This window comes from Haliotis asinina, chromosome 10 (assembly GCF_037392515.1).
Source record: "Haliotis asinina isolate JCU_RB_2024 chromosome 10, JCU_Hal_asi_v2, whole genome shotgun sequence".
Classification (NCBI taxonomy): Eukaryota; Metazoa; Mollusca; class Gastropoda; order Lepetellida; family Haliotidae; genus Haliotis; species Haliotis asinina.
This window is the reverse complement of record NC_090289.1, coordinates 32906390-32924799: the sequence shown is the minus strand read 5'-3', so window position 1 is coordinate 32924799 and position 18410 is coordinate 32906390. Positions and strand designations below refer to the sequence as shown.

General features: G+C 40.6%; 1 protein-coding gene across 1 annotated transcript in view; it reads left to right on the top strand.

Annotated features, from left to right (window-relative positions):
* Nucleotides 1-657: 657 nt before the first annotated feature.
* The window catches only part of LOC137299193 (uncharacterized), a 47369-nt gene continuing 29616 nt past the window's right edge, over nt 658-18410 (top strand). The window contains 13 exon segments of the mRNA XM_067831766.1: nt 658-758; nt 5822-5905; nt 6943-7215; nt 9677-9759; nt 10315-10373; nt 11040-11209; nt 12133-12213; nt 13370-13390; nt 14277-14404; nt 14703-14868; nt 16059-16201; nt 16800-17034; nt 17510-17766. Coding sequence (XP_067687867.1) covers nt 749-758; nt 5822-5905; nt 6943-7215; nt 9677-9759; nt 10315-10373; nt 11040-11209; nt 12133-12213; nt 13370-13390; nt 14277-14404; nt 14703-14868; nt 16059-16201; nt 16800-17034; nt 17510-17766 — 1710 coding nt within the window. The 5' untranslated portion in view covers nt 658-748.

Below are 18410 nucleotides of genomic sequence, written 5' to 3'. Positions count from 1 at the left end.
AATGTAAAATACGTTATATTTGGGATTACACCTTCATAGCAAAGCACAAATTCTAGAATTTTTTGGAGTTGAATCCCATCCTGGATTTGAACCCGCACCCTAGGAGTGAGGAACCGTATCGCCAGCACAGCCATTCGCCTAATATGTATATTCATAGAAACGAATAAAGGAACGCAATGTACAAGTGTTCCTCCATGTATTGCCAGAATTACGCTCACTGTACAATACATAGCTCGTGAAAAACCCTTGAAAAGAATATGGAAACACTTATACTTTCACGTGTTCACTTAATTGTTTGCATGAGTATATTAACATAACTCCGGTTTAAACCACAGCTATTATACCTCTAAGCGCCCGTTAATGGACAGCCTTCTTCGTATGCTTTCACAAAATACATGACCAAGGTTGTCTAAACTATCGAGACATTTAACATGTTTATTCATGACTCTATTTCGTTATTTTACTTTCTAAACTTGTCGCAAGCATTGAACAGCTGTTATACAGTAGGATGCGTGCTACACCCGACCCAAAAATTGGACCAATCAGTCATGGGTAGGTGTTGGGGTCCGCCCACTGACTGGTGTTGTGCGGCTGATAATCACCGGATATCTAAGTAATTCGTTCAATTTGATTTTGCTGTGAGGTGAGCTGGTCTCATTCCTCGGTGTTATTGCTAGACATTATATTTACTACAGGATTACCCGGAGTGGAATTACTTACACACTTTTTAAATCGAAAATCAAGAGAAATGCGACAAGGTAAATATTCACTATTGACATTTACTGAAATGATGGGGTTACGTTTTTTATGAGCTTGTTTGACAAGTTTGTTTGACCATAAGACTTTTAATTACTTTAACAATTTTTCGATTAATTTTTGACAAAATAGCATATATATGTATTTAAATTTTTTTCAAAATGCAATTTATGTTTCCAAATATCATTTGATCACATGAATGGAAAACACATTGTCTAGGGAAGTTAAAATACCACTGTGATCCATTTCTGGAAGTATTCCCACCATGAAATCATACCGTAATTCTTGTAAAAAGTGTTTTCTTTGCCTTATTCAATCCTGAACAGAAATGTCAGGGGATCCGTTAGACAAGTAGATAAGTGACCGTAATAGCTGCAGAAGCGCGTAACGTTAGATTGCAACGCATCGGTACCCCTGTTTCACAATCTCATCCAACAGAGCGTAAGAGCCTGTCTGAGCAATCTGTTTGCCGAGCTTGAGAGCAGAAATGCATCTTAGCTTTTTAAGCCTGTATCTGTGGACACACACTCTTAGAAAGTTTTAAAACACCGTATTATTTAATATGTATTTAGTAATGACCGGAGGGATTGTCCTCTTAAGTTCATCTAGTTAAAGTAAGGCCCTGCGTGTTTAACACAAAGTGAGGAGCTTTGTATAGCAATAGTCTGTTACAACATACCACTGGGATAGCGACAGTCTGTTGCAACATACCACTGGGATAGCAATTGTCTGTTGCAACATACCACTGGGATAGCGACAGTCTGTTGCAACATACCACTGGGATAGCGACAGTCTGTTGCAACATACCACTGGGATAGCGACAGTCTGTTGCAACATACCACTGGGATAGCGATAGCCTGTTACAACATACCACTGGGATAGCGATAGTCTGTTGCTACCAACTACTGAAATACTATTGCATGTTTTCTGCTTGAATTGTCTCATTTGAAGTCTCTAGCCAACTGAATGTATAGTTTATATGAAATAAATTAGATACAAGCTGAAGTAGTTTCAGTCTCTTTTAATAACTGACAAGATCCTCAAAACTCAGAACAAGTAAACAATTAAAAATAAACTCAATGGAATACAAAATATACAACAACATATATAATTAATAAAAAATTGTGCATTCATCAACGGAAGTCAACCGAAAAACTATCGATAGTCACACATACTATTGATGCATTGATAGTTGTTCGTTTCTACCAGCGATTAAATGCTATCGGAGAATCAGCAGTTAAAGTCCATGGATCTTTCGATGTATCGTTACAGCCCTGTGAGTCAGTTAAAGATAAGGTTGTCCACAATCCTTTATTAATATTAATATTATACAATATATGAAATTGCCAAACCACGAAATACCCCTGCTTCATATGCAGTTCTCAGCAATATTTCAGCTATCCGTAAATAATCGAGTGATCAACAACATGAGCATCGATCTACGCGGAGGTGAGTTGACATGTGTCCACCAGTTCAGCGAGTCTGACCACCCGATTCCGTTAGACGCCTCTTACAACAAACGTGGATTGCGAAAGCCCATTCTAACCCGGAACAAGACGGGCGTTTGATATTCGGTTCTGAATACAATTTAAAACCCCACATCTACAGGTAACGCATGAAAAAGATCACCATATATTCATGACGATTCGCGAGTTATTTTGTGTATCCTGGTCCGCACCTTCAAATATCGTGGCGAGATTTATATCCCTAATGTTCAGATGTGTTGTAGTTTTCACTTATTGCTCCAGCTGAGCATAGTTTTCATTTATTGCTACAACTGAGCATAGTTTTCACTTATTGCTACAACTGAGCATAGTTTTCACATATTGCTACAACTGAACATAGTTTTCACTTACTGCTACACCTGAGCATAGTTTTCACATATTGCTACAACTGAACATAGTTTTCACTTACTGCTACACCTGAGCATAGTTTTCACTTACTGCTACAACTGAGCATAGTTTTCACTTATTGCTACAACTGAGCATAGTTTTCACATATTGCTACACCTGAGCATAGTTTTCACTTACTGCTACAGCTGAGCATAGTTTTCACTTATTGCTACAGCTGAGCATAGTTTTCACTTACTGCTACACCTGAGCATAGTTTTCACTTACTGCTACAGCTGAGCATAGTTTTCACTTATTCCTACATCTATTATGTTCAGAATTAAAATTACACATGTCTGATTTTGAGTACTTGTACAATTACGCTTTAGATACAATTCACATGTAAAAGATTTGGGCAATACGATGATATTACACACAAAACAGCATGTTCGCATCGTAGATCAAATACATACATGTTCGTGGTAGCAAAAAATCCAAACTGCAAAAGTTAAAGGGCTCTTCTTTTGCAGAGTATACGGTAGTCTGAGCTACTGGTACCCTTCAGGTGATCTTATGTACATACCACTCATCACGGGTTGTGGTAGGTTTGTGGATAGATTCGTTCAGTGCCCATAATACGATATTCAAAGGAGGCGTGATCTTTCTGAGTACTCTTGAGTGCCTAAGACAGTCAGAGTGAATAGTTCAAATTTGAACTGCCATGACTGTGTAAAGGGCAAGGTGACCACAAGTCGCAAATTGATGTGCAAAGTTGTAATCCTTAGGCGTGCCTGGATCCGATTACAGACGGTTTGACTTCTGTATTCGCCCTGATCACGACATTTTTGCTTTGTATGCACAGTACCTGTCTTCATGATAAACGTTGACTGTCTGGTTTAGTTTTGGCTTATCTTTTATACGAGGCTTTATTGCTGAATAACCAGAATCAGTTGATATAAGACGTCAACGCCAGATCGTATCCAGTCTCCAGCAGGAGTGAAAAGCCAAATAGTCCTGACAATTTAAGGAATGTGTCACGGAAAGTCAACGGGCGTTCATGAAAAGGTGTCCTAATGTGTAGGAATTAAAAAATAAGATACTCCAACTGAATTACATAATGTGTTTCTCATTACACTGTATTGTCTGTAAGGAACAAGATGATACTAGCAGATTATTTCAACACAGTGTATAATATGTGCCCTTGAAATGTAACTTAATGTACCTTTCGTACGGCACTGTATAGGAGAGGTGTTTTCACATATCCTCTAGGCAACAAGTTATGAGGGGTGAGTGAAGATGGGTAATGTGAATTTGCTGTTGAGGTGAAAACACCCTCGTTCTGTATTTGATGTTTTGTTGGCAAGTGGCGATGATGATGATGGTGTTGGGTGGGGAGGAGGGTGGTTTGCAACAGATCCAACAGTCGGACAACACGCCTCTCCATCACCATCACCATCACCTTCATCACTATCATTACCATCACCTCACAATCATCACCATCAACATTAACATCACCACCACCTCCACCAACACATCACCACCACCACTATCTTCACATCGCCACCATCACCATCATATCACTACAATCATCACCACCATCACCATCACCTCACCATCATCATCACCATCAATATCACCCTCCTCAACATCACGATCATCACCCCACATCACCAAAGCAATCACCACCATCACTACCGCCATCGTCATCACATCCCCATCATCACCACCACATCACCCCGGCAACCACTACACCGACATCACCATCACCTCACCATCATCATCAATATCAACATCCTCAACTTTACCACCACATCACCCCAACAATCACCACCATCACTATCACATCACATCAACATCACCATCATCACCACCACCATCACCCCAACAATCACCACCATCAATAACACCATCGGCAACATTACCATCGTCACCACCACCCTCACCAGTACCATCACAATCATCACCTTCAACAGTGCCGCCTTCACCCTCACCATCAGCCACACCCTCACTCCTTCCGCTCGCTCACGCATTATGGCATGTTCACCAGCTTTGATCATATTGTGACACTGACACAATAGTGTCACTGCAACTCGGAAAACTGGGGTTCCTTTCACGAAGCAACCTTCACTTAAGTTAACCTTGAAGTACCATTCTTTAACATTGCACTAACATTACTCTAGTGACTTGCGATCACCTTAGTGCTTTGTGGAAGCTCTGGTGTTTGACGTGAAGAGTAAACGCTTTATCCAACTGTGTGGATAGGTAGACAAATCCTTCAGACATGATAATTTTATTCATGGCTGACGCGAATTTGATTCTATTCTTAACTTTGGAGAGAAAAACATGACTAAATGAACAAAAGCCTGTTGACAATAGCAGACTGCATATGACTGTGCACACAAGGAAACGCCCATATTGCCCATTGTAGAGTTTTGAAGACGACACAGCACGTAACGCCCTAATGGACATTATTATGTGGTGATCCTCGGGTGAGACTTGTGCAGCTGTTGACAGGGAAACCAACAAACAACAAACATAATTCGGTTCCGCACACAGCATTAATCCAGGTGTATGACGGTGGTCTGTAAATTATCGAGTCTGGACCAAACCATCCGATGATCTACAGTATGTTCATCAATCTACTCAAGTGGGAGACGATGAGATGTGTCGACCAAGTCAGCGAGTCTGACCACCTGGTCTTGTTAATCGACTCTTACGACAAACACGGTTGCTAAAGACAAAGATCCGCAACGAACATGAGACATAAACAACAACTGTAATAATATTGACTAAAGTCAAAAATTGATACAAATCACTGTTACCGAAAAGTTTATAAAAGCAGGGATTATATTAATAGGGTGATTGAGTTTAGTCTTACGCCGCTTTTAACACTAGTCCAGCAATAACGACGGGCTTACGAGAATGGGATGTCAATTTAACGAAACTTTGTTTAAGAAAATCGTGTGGGCATATATTGATCCAATGTGGTTGAGCCCCTCTTAATGTTGGTTACGTGCAGGCACTTTGATAACAAAATCATACTTAGAGATCATGTATTGTGACACAATGATCAATGCATTTATTTAATTTCTTCGACACTTAATATGATTCAGTGAAGAGAATATATGTATATGTATATGAATATAGGAGTATATGCATGTGCACAGATTAATTTAAGAAAGTCAACAGTCAAGAGTCAGCAATTGCTGTAGGTGATTTTCTGTCGCTTGTTTCAGAATCAAACATCATTTTCAAGACCGCCTTGGTCGTCAACGCTTTCATGGTGCTGGTCGCCGCGACGGACCCAACGGTTAGAATGGGTAAGTAGAGATTCCGTATTTAAAATGAGTGAGTGAGTGAGTTTAGTTTTATGCCACACTCAGCAATATCCCAGCTATATAGCGGCGGCCTGTAAATAATCGATTCTGGACCGGAGTGAGTGAGTGAATTTAGTTTTACGCCGCACTCAGCAATATTCCAGCTATATGGCGGCGGCCTGTAAATGATCGAGTCTGGACCAGACAACCCAGTGATCAACAGCATGAATATCGATATACGCAATAGGGATGCAATGACGTGTCAACCCAGTCAGCAAGTTTGACCACTCGATCCCGTTAGTCGCCTCTTAACGACAAGCATGGGTTACTGAAGATCAGTCATAACCGGGATCTGCAAGGGTTCCGTATCAAGATACACAGATACAGGTCATCGCCAGTGCTATGTTTCTGTATCTAGTATATTAGGATATTTCACATGATCGATGTAAACATTGTCAGTTGCAGGACATTAGAGGTAAGCTGTCCCAAAAAGGAAAACGCTAAACTTTAACCATTATGGAAAACAGCTGAAACATTCTTGGTGGTTCTCTGATTCCGAAATGGTGTTGTTGTTCTTTTTTCATGTAAGAATTTTAACCCCCTGAAATGTTAAGCGATAAATGAAAAAAAATTGCTGCTGAAAAACAATAATCAGTGTATTTCAGATTTACTAGTCGCAGTAATATAAATACAATGCTTTAATAATATAATATATCAATGAAAGGTTAAATTAGAATCAGGGATAGAATAATGGATGTCAAAGTTTGTGGTTTATTGCTTTGGTTGTATATTCTCGAAACGAAAGCTTTTTCTTTAGCTACAATGCTTCGTTTCTTTCGGAGTAGTTACGTAGGAGCGGTGGGGTGGAAGAGTGGTTACCGTTCAACGCACCGAAGACCCGGGTTCGATTCCCCACATCCATGATGGAATGTGTGAGGCCCTGTATGTGACCCCGCCGTTATATTTATGCCAAACGCGGCGTAAAAACAAATATGTTTACTCACCGCCATTTAACTGACATTTTGTTTAACTGGTTGCAGATCAGAGCTACGACAATGACCTTGAGAACTTGCTGGAGACGGAGTACCTTTACCCTGTTACCAGAAATCGCTCTAGACCAAGCCAAACCAGAGCACGAAAATACAACGAAGTTATGGAAGTTACGAGACCCAGCTTCCAACCTTTCACGTCTAAACCTGCCCACTATAGTGAATTCGACGATGCTCTAGAAGAGGAGTTCTTAATAAGCGTTGATCACCACAGGGTGAAACGTCAGGCTGACGAAGGCTCCGGCGGTGGCGTCGACGATGACGGTAATGGTTGTAGTTGCTGTCGTCGACTGGCAAGTGTGTGTGTGCTACCTGAGTGCTTGTGTTCGTGAATGTGTACGCGTTCTGTATAGTTTTGTTGGCAGCAGACTGGTGTTTCAGACCAGAGACATGTCTCCGAGACAACGTTGTCTTTAAGCTGAAGACAAATGTCAACTATGAGATGGTCGAACTATCTGTTAGGCTATAACCGCTTTGCAAAACACAATGCAACTGTGAATTTGCTTGGGTTTGATGTGATAGAGTAAATGAACCTAGTTGCATGGACTTCGCACGATTTACTCATGTGGGGATTCGAATCCGTCTTTTCAAAGTGACGAGCGACCGCTTTAACCGCTACGCTACCCGGTCCTCCGCCCCGAAGGATGTGAACGTATCTGTGTACGTGTATGCGATCAAACGCCAAAGATGAACTACAGTAGAATAAACGTATTGTGTAAGGCAACCGAGTGATCAACGGCATGAGCATCGATCTGCGGAGTTGGGATAAGATTACATGTGTCTACTACGTCAGTGAGCCTGACCACCCGATCCTGTTAGCCACCTCTGACAACAAGAATGGGGATACTAAGGATGAATTCTTATCCGGATCTTCACGGGTGTGGTGTGTGGAGAGGAGTTACATTTGGGATTGGAATACACAATCTTCATGGACAGAGTTATATACCCATCTTGATATAAATGGATTATAAATGTGTTGGAAGCAGTTTGTTCTGTGAGCATTATGGAAGCAGTTTGCCCATGTTCCTGTTAGTAACGTGGAAGCAGTTTGTTCTGTGAGCATTATGGAAGCAGTTTGTCCATGCTCCTGTTAGTAACGTGGAAGCAGTTTGTTCTGTGAGCATTATGGAAGCAGTTTGTCCATGTTCCTGTTAGTAACGTGGAAGCAGTTTTTTCTGTGAGCATTATGGAAGCAGTTTGTCCATTTTCCTGTTAGTAACGTGGAAGCAGTTTTTTCTGTGAGCATTATGGAAGCAGTTTGTCCATTTTCCTGTTAGTAACGTGGAAGCAGTTTGTTCTGTGAGCATTATGGAAGCAGTTTGTCCATGCTCCTGTTAGTAACGTGGAAGCAGTTTGTTCTGTGAGTATTATGGAAGCAGTTTGTCCATGTTTCTGTTAGTAACGTGGAAGCAGTTTGCTCCTGTTCCTGTGAGTTTACCTCTGCAAACATACATCAGACTTTACGGTATCACTGTGAACAACACCGAATTTGGGATTTAAACTTCCGGTCCAACCAATGCTCAGGAAACTGGACGCATCAACTACGAAAGAATGGCCTCATTCAGAGTCGGCACCACATCGTTAATTTACATCCGTTTAGATTTAAGTCAGGATTGGACTTCTCCATACCCATTTGTTGAATCGAACCCGGTCTTCAATGTGAAAAGAGAACATTTTATGCATTGATGGGAAATGTGTATCCCGTGAAACAAATGTCACTTCAGAACCGGAGCTAAATCATTCTAGTACGCCAAGAGATTTTTTGTGTAATTTCGGAGAATTCAAAACACCCGTGAAAAAATTGTATTTTCTGTTAGCAAGACATTTTATTATCTAAATTCACGTGGATTATATTCATTGACTTCTTTGAAATTGCCTGTCAAGTCTGTTTGTTTTCAAAGGAACTGGAATACTTGACGCTGACGGTCATTATTCGTGTAGGATACAATGAGTCATGTCGGATTACATGCAGTCAGAGCTTCCCATGAACACTATTGAAAATTGCACCAGCTTAGTAATGGTTTGATAATCCATATAATTTTCGGCAAATTAGTTTGTAAATTTCTTTTGCCCTCAAATGCATTTTGCTTAGAAATACTGTTGTATGCACAGCCATGTATCGTAAAGATTTTCATACATGGATCAATCCGCTTTAGTTTCAACATTGTAGGTGCTGTTTTCCTCTCCAGATTCACATTTGCCTTCCATAAGCTACAAAAGTTGTCAATCAGGAACAATTACTAGTATCAATGCTATCAAGACTTAATGCTGTCAACCTCTAATTCTAACTTGAATTTATAGTATTAGTATTACTAATATGTTGAATCAATACCATGATCAATAAGTTCCAGCATGAACCAATGTCATCATGAATGGATAATTTCATGAATAGATACTACCAAGAATGAATATTATAATGATTAATGTTATGTTGGATTAATGCTATCATAAATAATACTCATTCTTTGAGATACTTTGTCTCAAAATGACGCCCTGGAACCTTTCGACAAAGCGATCGTCGCCTGTCGTAATGATCATGGCTGTCGTAATGATCATGGCTGTCGTAATGATCATTGCTGTCGTAACGTTGTTTTGAAGGACCGCGAGTCTCTCAGCTCTGTGTGCCTTCTGAATCCGGACTTAGCATATATCTTGGTTGGTGCCTTATGCTGAGTTTCATAATGACTTTATTGTTATTGTTAATAAGGCCCCTTTCCCTCTACAGTTACTGCAACACTAAGCCGAGAGGTAAGCATCACGATTGCTCAGAGCAGCTCAGCAGGTCCTACAGCGTCGACCGAGAACCTAGTAAGTAAACAATATGAGTTTTATCTTTCTTTCTGCGATTGTTAGTTTTTGTAAACTTTATCTTGTTCTGCGTCACCAAAGTACTTCCCGTGGTACGTCTGTATATTCCGCTGAAATACGAGGCACAAGGTGTTTTACGCTTGTCTTACGCTTGTCTTATGCTTATCTTACGCATGTCATTCGATGGTTACCCGTGAAGAACTAGGTTAGAAATGGCAACCCATTCTTGTTCTTGTTATAAGGGGCGATTAACGCCATCGGTGGTCAGACTCATTGACTTGGTTAACACATGCCATCGTATCCCAAACGTGTATCGATGTTCACGTCGTTGATCACTGGATTGTCCGGTCCAGATTGGAATATTCAGACCGCTGTCATGTTGGATGAGTATTGCTGACTGCAGTGTAGGGCAAGAACCTCCATGGCCACACTGTGTGATCTGGATGCTTACGTGTAGCCTTGTAGATTGATGCTCATGTCATCGTACACAGCTTTAGCTACAGTTATGTTGTGTACATGTGCCACATGCCTACTCACTGCCCTGTTTCTCTACAGTTGCAACAGCAGTTTGTGGAAAATGAAGTGGGAAGTATTTCAACGACAGTAACTGAGAGGTAGGATTATATTCCCTATAGCTGACAACAGAACTCCGTAATAATTGTACTCAGTCCATACAGCACTCCGCGCCAAACGTTGTCTTCGCTATTCTTTCTGCAAGTTTTGAATGAGTGAGTGTATCACACTTAATAACTCGTCACGAGCAATGAAGATTTTATGGATATCAACTTCTTTATGAGAGAACACAACGTTTCGGAGTTAATGCTTACTCCTTCATCAGGTGATTGAGAAAGGGATACAGAGGTGTATTTATATGTACAGGTAAAATTTTCTTTCTAAATGACATTCAAAGACTCGTCACGAGCGATAAAATAATACGGTCGTTAGAACGCTTCTGTCGGAAAAGGCAAAATCAAATCCGAGCCTTACTCACAGACCGCTTACTCACAAAGCTTACTCACAGACCGCTCCAAGTTTTGAATTAATAGATGAACAGATTTTTCTCTGACACCAATATATCTCTTGAGTTAGAAATCACGGTATTGTGCATTGTGAAATGGCCAAGTCGTCAGAACGTTGTTTCGCTATGCTGCGATTCCAGGTTTGATTCTCTATAGAACGTAGAAGTCCATTCATTGAATATTCCTAAGAAACCATTCTCAAATCATTAGAAGCGTCAGATATTAGTCTTGAGCCTTTTTTTCTATTTTGAGCGCCTCTAGTTTCAGTGGGGGCATCATCACAGACACCATTACAGTCAGTTTCAACAGCAACAGCAACAGCAACAGGAGAGGTGTAGCTTATGTTCTTCTGAGGATTTTTCGAAGTGGAACGTTCAATGGCTTAACCGTCGCCAGGGAGCCGACCATATTCAACGCGGTTAATCAAGAAGGTTCGTATAGTGAGTTAGTGAATGAGTGAATATGGTTTTGGTAATATTCCAGCAATATCACGGAGGGGTACATCAGGAACTGGTTTCGCACATTGTATCCGTGTAGGGAATCGAACCAGTGTCTTCAGCTTGACAAGCGGACGCATTAATCATCAGGCCACCACACCGCTCCTGTTGAGTTAAATAATTGCTTTCACTTCATACTTTATCATATTGGTAACTCGTGTGTTTTCACTTCATTATGTATTGTGATGTTTCTAGATTATATCAAAAAGCAAAATGAAGGTTGGGACATTATTGCCAAAGTACCCCGTGTCCAAGTGTTTGCTGTCAAGAGTTCTTTCCCTTAGTCATGTGAGGATACCTAAGTAGCAGGTTCGAATGGTCTGTTCTACAAAACGATATCAGCACTTCAATGATCTTATTTTAAAGTGTGGAACTACACACCTTAACTCTAAGATCGCTTTATGAAGCGAAAACATGTGACCCGATCCACAAAGCTTTCGGAATAATACGTCATTCTTAAACCAATGATATGTAGTATAGATTTACGGTAGCTATGGGTCGTGACCCTAGTCTGTACGTACTATGTACAGTCTATACGTGATCGTAAATTTTACCAACGCATCCACGACAACCCAATTCATGGTGTGAAGGTGAAGGTAAACCAACACCGTATATTTTAAGGGGTTTGGGGGCATTTTTTAACGAAAATAAAAAATAATAATTTAGACAGACTTCCGTTCTGGGTCCCGACCCACAGAGCGTTCGTAGCGCTACGACATTCGTAAGCCTATAGTGCAGTAGTGTTACGACAGGTCGTAATATTACGAAGACTTTGTGAATCGGGACCTGTACAATAAAATACACCTACAAGCCAATTGGAGTTCCTTTTCTGAGATCGAATCTTTTTTTTTTTTTAGTTACTGTCACCTGTTTCCTCTGCCCGGCAGAACGTCCATGTGTTAATGGACAATGCGGGTGAGTTCGCTAAAAACAAACGCGTTTTCGTATGTTTAGTGATTTTCGTACTTATAGTGCTCTTAGTACGTACAGCATCCTCTATTTATGCCTAAATAGTTTGGTTAATAGTGGGGGGACATTTAGGAGGGATCTGATTTAAACCTGTTTTTTCAATCACTGGATGGTCTGGTCCAAAGTCGATTGTTTTCAGCTGGTGTGAAACTGTTGAAACAAATACCTACTCATGATGTACTCAAAATTGTATAATGGATCTACATTTAGCAGATATGTGTTATGAATGTGGGCAGGATTATTTTGGTTCTTTTGTGAGTCATACACGTGCTCATGAAATGAGTCTTAATGGTATAATTGACTCGACTTTCAGTGAAAACACCTGATGGAAAGGGTTTTGTTACTTTTATTTTCAAAGCTCTGGATGTAAAAGCTGTTTGTCACTTTTAGAACAGCCAAAAACTCCACCGACTTTCTTGGTTGATTGTGTTTGCTAATGTTCATTTCTCATGGTACATCATCTTTGTTTTTCTTCTCTTTTTCATATTGAAGGCCCCGTAAGTATATTTTTATCTACATATTCAGGGCATAATCCTGATATTGACGTCAATGTCTTTTATTTTTTATCACATTGAATAAGACAAGATAACTTCTAGGATTAGTTTTATATCTCTTAATAGAATTGGTAATAATATCCAGTTTTCGTTTTGAAGATTATTACGTACTGTTTAGACAGACAGCCAGTGACCAAAGAAATAAGATATTTCAAACAGTAAATTTGTCTATGTAAAGTGTACTTTCTAATATATTCAATACCAGTATCATTATTACTTGGAATTGCAGTCATGCGAATATTCTTTAGAATATTATATGCATATATGCTGAGGGAAACAAATTGGGGAACACCACTTCATGGCCCTTAATATGTTCGCTGATTTCCTCTCTCAGTGCTGTCCAAAGCTTGTGATAAAAAAACTGGAAGATATATTAAAAAACACTAGAATTTTCCTTTGTTCCCTTATTTGTTTCTCTCAGTATAATTCTGTATCCACATATATAAACTACAGAGTAATGAGGTTATTTTGATAGGATAAATTACATCGAAACTCTTATTAGTATATATAAACTTGTTATGACTTTACCTTTGCCAATACTATAATATTTTAAATATAATTGTATTTTCAGCTTCCACTGTCTCAGGGACTGGTAAGTCTGACTGACATTTCTAAGGTTGTATTTTAACCTTTTGAGGTAGTGGCCCTCATTAACGACAACTCATGCCTTCTGGCATTTGTGTTTGAGTTAATACTACTATTCCTATGTTTGTTTGTTATTTGTCTGTTGTTCAACGCCACACCCAGATCTTCACGGGAAATATATATATCTGGGTATATCTAGAGAACTACATGGCATCCTACGCCAAATAGCTGGAAAAGTGCTGTATGCGGCTTTAAAAACAAACTGCGAACCAAGACGACATCGTTTCACCAATGCTATCATTCATTCAGGTGAGATATTCTCTCTCCACTGAAAGCTTAAACCTGACAAGGAACGACTGGACGCATTCGCTTATGAGGACGAATACCAGTTTGAATGTCAGCATAACTGTGAAAAGATTGACATCAGTGAAGCATTGATGCATTGAGCCACTAATCCCATGCATTTACAAATGAAAACATAACATTTGTTAATCATGCCTAAAACTATTCTATATTAGACACGGGACAATGAGGTAGCCTTGTGGTTAAAGCGTTCGCTCGTCACGCCAAAGACACACCCTCGATTCTTCACATTAAAGCCGTGTTTCCCGCCGTGATACTGCTGAAATATTGCTGAATGTGGCTTAAAACTATATTCATTCACTCACTCGCTATCTGGGAGGAGGCGGTGGGGTAGCCTAGTGGTTAAAGCGTTCGCACCTCACTTTGAAGACCCAGGTTCAATTCACCACATGGGTACAATGTGTGAAGCCCATTCCTAGTGTCCCCGGTCGTTATATTGCTGGGATATTGCAGGGATACTGCTAAGAGCAGCATAAAACCTTACTCACTATACTGGACAAACAGCTCACTGACCATGATTTTGGTTGCAGGTTTGTTCCCATACGGATTCTCGGAGGCGGATTCAAGACTCCCTCACAGAAGCTGGGACGTTTCCAGTGATAGAATAGAAATACAGGACGGATTCCCCTTCTTTAACACTTTGGAGACGTCCATGTTTGTAAGTAGCGTTACGACTAACAAAACAAAAGAGACGACTAACGAGATCTCGTTTAATGCAAACGGGATCTCGTGATCGTGACTTGGTTGATGGAGGACATCGTATCAAAATTACTAGATTGCTGAAATTTTAGAAGTGGGTTTGAATCCCTGTTTCACCATACCCATAGATAAATGTCAATTGACTAACTCAGGACTTACTTGCTATAATAAGCTGACACGAGGTGTTAAAACCAACTCCAATACTTAGCCATGTTGAGAATACCTTGCTTCAATACTAACGTGTCCTTGATTCACAGGTTGGTGACAATGGCGGCGTGAGTTTTGGGCGGAGATACAACCCATATTACCTGGGAGATGTATCTCAGGCAAACACAAAATATGTTTGCATCTACTGCGGTGATTTCGACATCAGATACGGCGGAAATGTATTCTACCACGTTTATGTTGCTGGAAATGATCATGGTATGTGATTAAGTCTGGCTGATAAAACCGTGTCCATGTCTGTGATGTTGTTCACGCTCATATTCTGTATGTGTAGAAAGGCAATGAGACCACCCAATAAGTCTGGCTGATAAAACCGTGTCCATGTCTGTGATGTTGTTCACGCTCATATTCTGTATGTGTAGAAAGGCAATGAGACCACCCAATAAGTCTGGCTGATAAAACCGTGTCCATGTCTGTGATGTTGTTCACGCTCATATTCTGTATGTGTAGAAAGGCAATGAGACCACCCAATAAGTCTGGCTGATAAAACCGTGTCCATGTCTGTGATGTTGTTCACGCTCATATTCTGTATGTGTAGAAAGGCAATGAGACCACCCAATAAGTCTGGCTGATAAAACCGTGTCCATGTCTGTGATGTTGTTCACACTCATATTCTGTATGTGTAGAAAGGCAATGAGACCACCCAATAAACTGCACTCACACATGCATCACAGCATATACACAGCTCTGACATACACATGGACGTTCCAATACACTGGATGCACATTGCATACACAAAGGTAACTCACTACACTCACACACAGCATACATATACTATGAGACACACTCACACAGCGCAGACCTGTACATTCACACAGACATCCACATCACATCATTCCAGAATATAATCTCATTACATATCTCACCTATCTACACATAGCAAAACTACACTTTATATACTCTCAGACAGACACAGACACACACACAGACACACACACAGATACACACACAGCATAATAAACTACGTAGACATGCATTACACAACAAAACACACTTCAGATAAACTCTGAAAATAGACACACACACTCACAAACACACGGTCCACCAAAATACACACACTTTGCGTATATATACCAATTCACAAAAACACTTTTCACATACAATCAGACGTACACCACACACACAAACACACACACTCACTCACACACAAACACACACACCAAATGCACTTCACATGCTCTCAGACGTATATGTCACATACCAAAACCAGTATTTGATTGTGTTTAAAACTTACGGCGGCATTGCTTTTTATTTGGGGTGAGTGGGTGGAACGAAAAAGAGATTAAAACGATGCCTTAAAATCACCAAATATAACTCAAGATGACCCCACATGGAGCAGTGGCGACTGTACACGATCATTCACTGACCCATGGCCTTGTGTTTTGCAGCTAACTTCGTGCTGGACAGGGCATCAAATGAAGTCCAAAGACGGACATCCTACAGACGTTTCAGAGCTTCGTGGGCATGCGTAGTCACGTGGTCAATGGTTCCGGAATTCGTCTCCTACTCTGCTACATCTGCTGTTGTCGGGGTAAAGTTATGCTTTACATTGACAGAGTTTACAAGATCGCTTCCTCAATGTGTGGCTGTTTTCATTTCAAGATGAAAGAACTGAGTGATCTTTAATTATTTTTAGTAGAATATATGCAGGGCCTATCTGTGCCATTGTGTTTTCCGAAGCACGAGGAATGCGTATATTCACGGGTAGTATCAAGTTATGGAGGATGACAACTTTGGGGAAAATGTTTATAAAGATCTTTTTTCACTCACTCAGAAACTTTTCTATCGCTCAGTAATCACTCGGCCATTAATTACACCCCCGGGTTAGAATTGTTTTTTTCAGCAACCCATGCCTGTTGTGCGAGACGACCAACAGGATCTTGTGGTTTTGCATAAGTCATATATTAGTTACCTAGATCGATGCTCATGCTGCTGATCACTGGACTGTCTGGTCCAGACTGGAATATTGACAAACATATAGCTGGAGAGCCGTGTAAAACAAGAAATATAACTAGAATATTTCAAGTGCGGCGTGAAACAGAAAACATGCCAACCCACCTTCAAACGACAAATTAAACTCTCCCCGCCCCCCTCACTCACTCACTCACAGCTCCTGGTGTGTGTTTCAGCGAAGTACCTTCCAGCTGGTGCTGATAACAGACGAACGGGTCGGGTTCATGATGTTTTTCTTCAGCGACATCGAATCGTCGGACAACTTCCGGGAACTGGCTGTCCACGGGTTTACTGACGGGACACAGTTCACTCAGTTGCAGTATTCCAGGCGGGAGAACGAGATACTCGGAGCTGCATTCTTCCAGAGGTTTACAAAACCTCACATGCATCAAGTTTCAGGCAACTCTTTGAGTAAGTAAATAAATAATCTTTGCTGGTAGATCTGTTAAAACTACTGATTTTTGTCCATGTACTAAATGTCCTCATATCATATCCTGGCTCACGAACATCCTGATCAGCATTTTCTTCAGTAATCCATGCTTGCCGTAAGAGGTTAACAGGACTGAGTGGCCAGACGCGCTGATATAAATGACACGTCATCGTGTCCCATGGAGCGTAGATGCATGCTCATGCTGTTGATCTCTGGATTGTATGAATTTGATATCAAGTCAGATGCCTCTTTTTGCCCAGCAGAAAATGGGTACCATGTGGGATAAATGATTAACCTTTCAGTGCCTTACATACAGATTCGGTTATCGGGATAATGATCATCAGATTGTAATTGCAGCGCCATTGACCACCGTATGGAGGAAACTAGGCGCTATACAAATCAAATATTATTATTTTATCACTATTATTGAAATATATATGTCTCTCTTAAATATAGATCAAGTTGGAGTCTGGATGTTTAAAGTTGGGGAGTACATGGCACCAAATCCAGCCCGCCTGTGTTACCAGTGGTACTTGGAAAACATTAGCCTGGGGTCATATTTCCGTTCCCGGGCAGTTTTTCTTGGTTTTCGGACTTGTCCCTGCTGGCGGGAACTGTTACAATGGAGTGCAGCATTTCTTCCACTGCCCATATTTTACGGACAAAACGTGTACTGTGTAGAGATGAGGGCTCTTGTTGGACAGGACACATTTGTACGTAATACTGTTCATAGCACAGAGTGTATATTCTCATCCCACTAATCTCAAAGCATTGGTTATCTCAGACATGTTTTGAGGGGGTGGAGCAGCGTAATGCTTAAAGCGCCCGGCTGCACGCCGGTTTGGTTACCAAGATGGGTACATTTTGTGATTTCTGGTGTCCCATCCTGGAATATTGCTAAAAGCGGCATGAAACCATACTCGCTCACACAAATATGAAATATCATTGCATATTAACACACAGTCTTAACTCTAATCAGAAACAAACTCAGGTTGGTGTAATGAGAAATTAAGCTGAATTTATACGAGAGAGTGAGCTGGGTTTTACGCCGCTTTTAGCAATATTGCAGCAATATCGCAGTCTAAGTAAACTTCGTCTCAGTGTATTTCGTTACACTCCACCACTGAGTCTAACAAAACCTGGTAGAAGGTCGCGTCAGGTAGCCTTTGAGCAACCAATGACGGTCCAATCAAATGTGAGACGGTTACATAGATTTAACCAATCAGACAATGGTTACTATTTAGGGATCGGAGGGACTTTCAAAATATTCAGGTCACCGACACAGATCTCTCCACAAACAAAAATCCGTATATAACACAGTTAATTGACCTTCAGTATATACGCTTTGGGGTTTCTG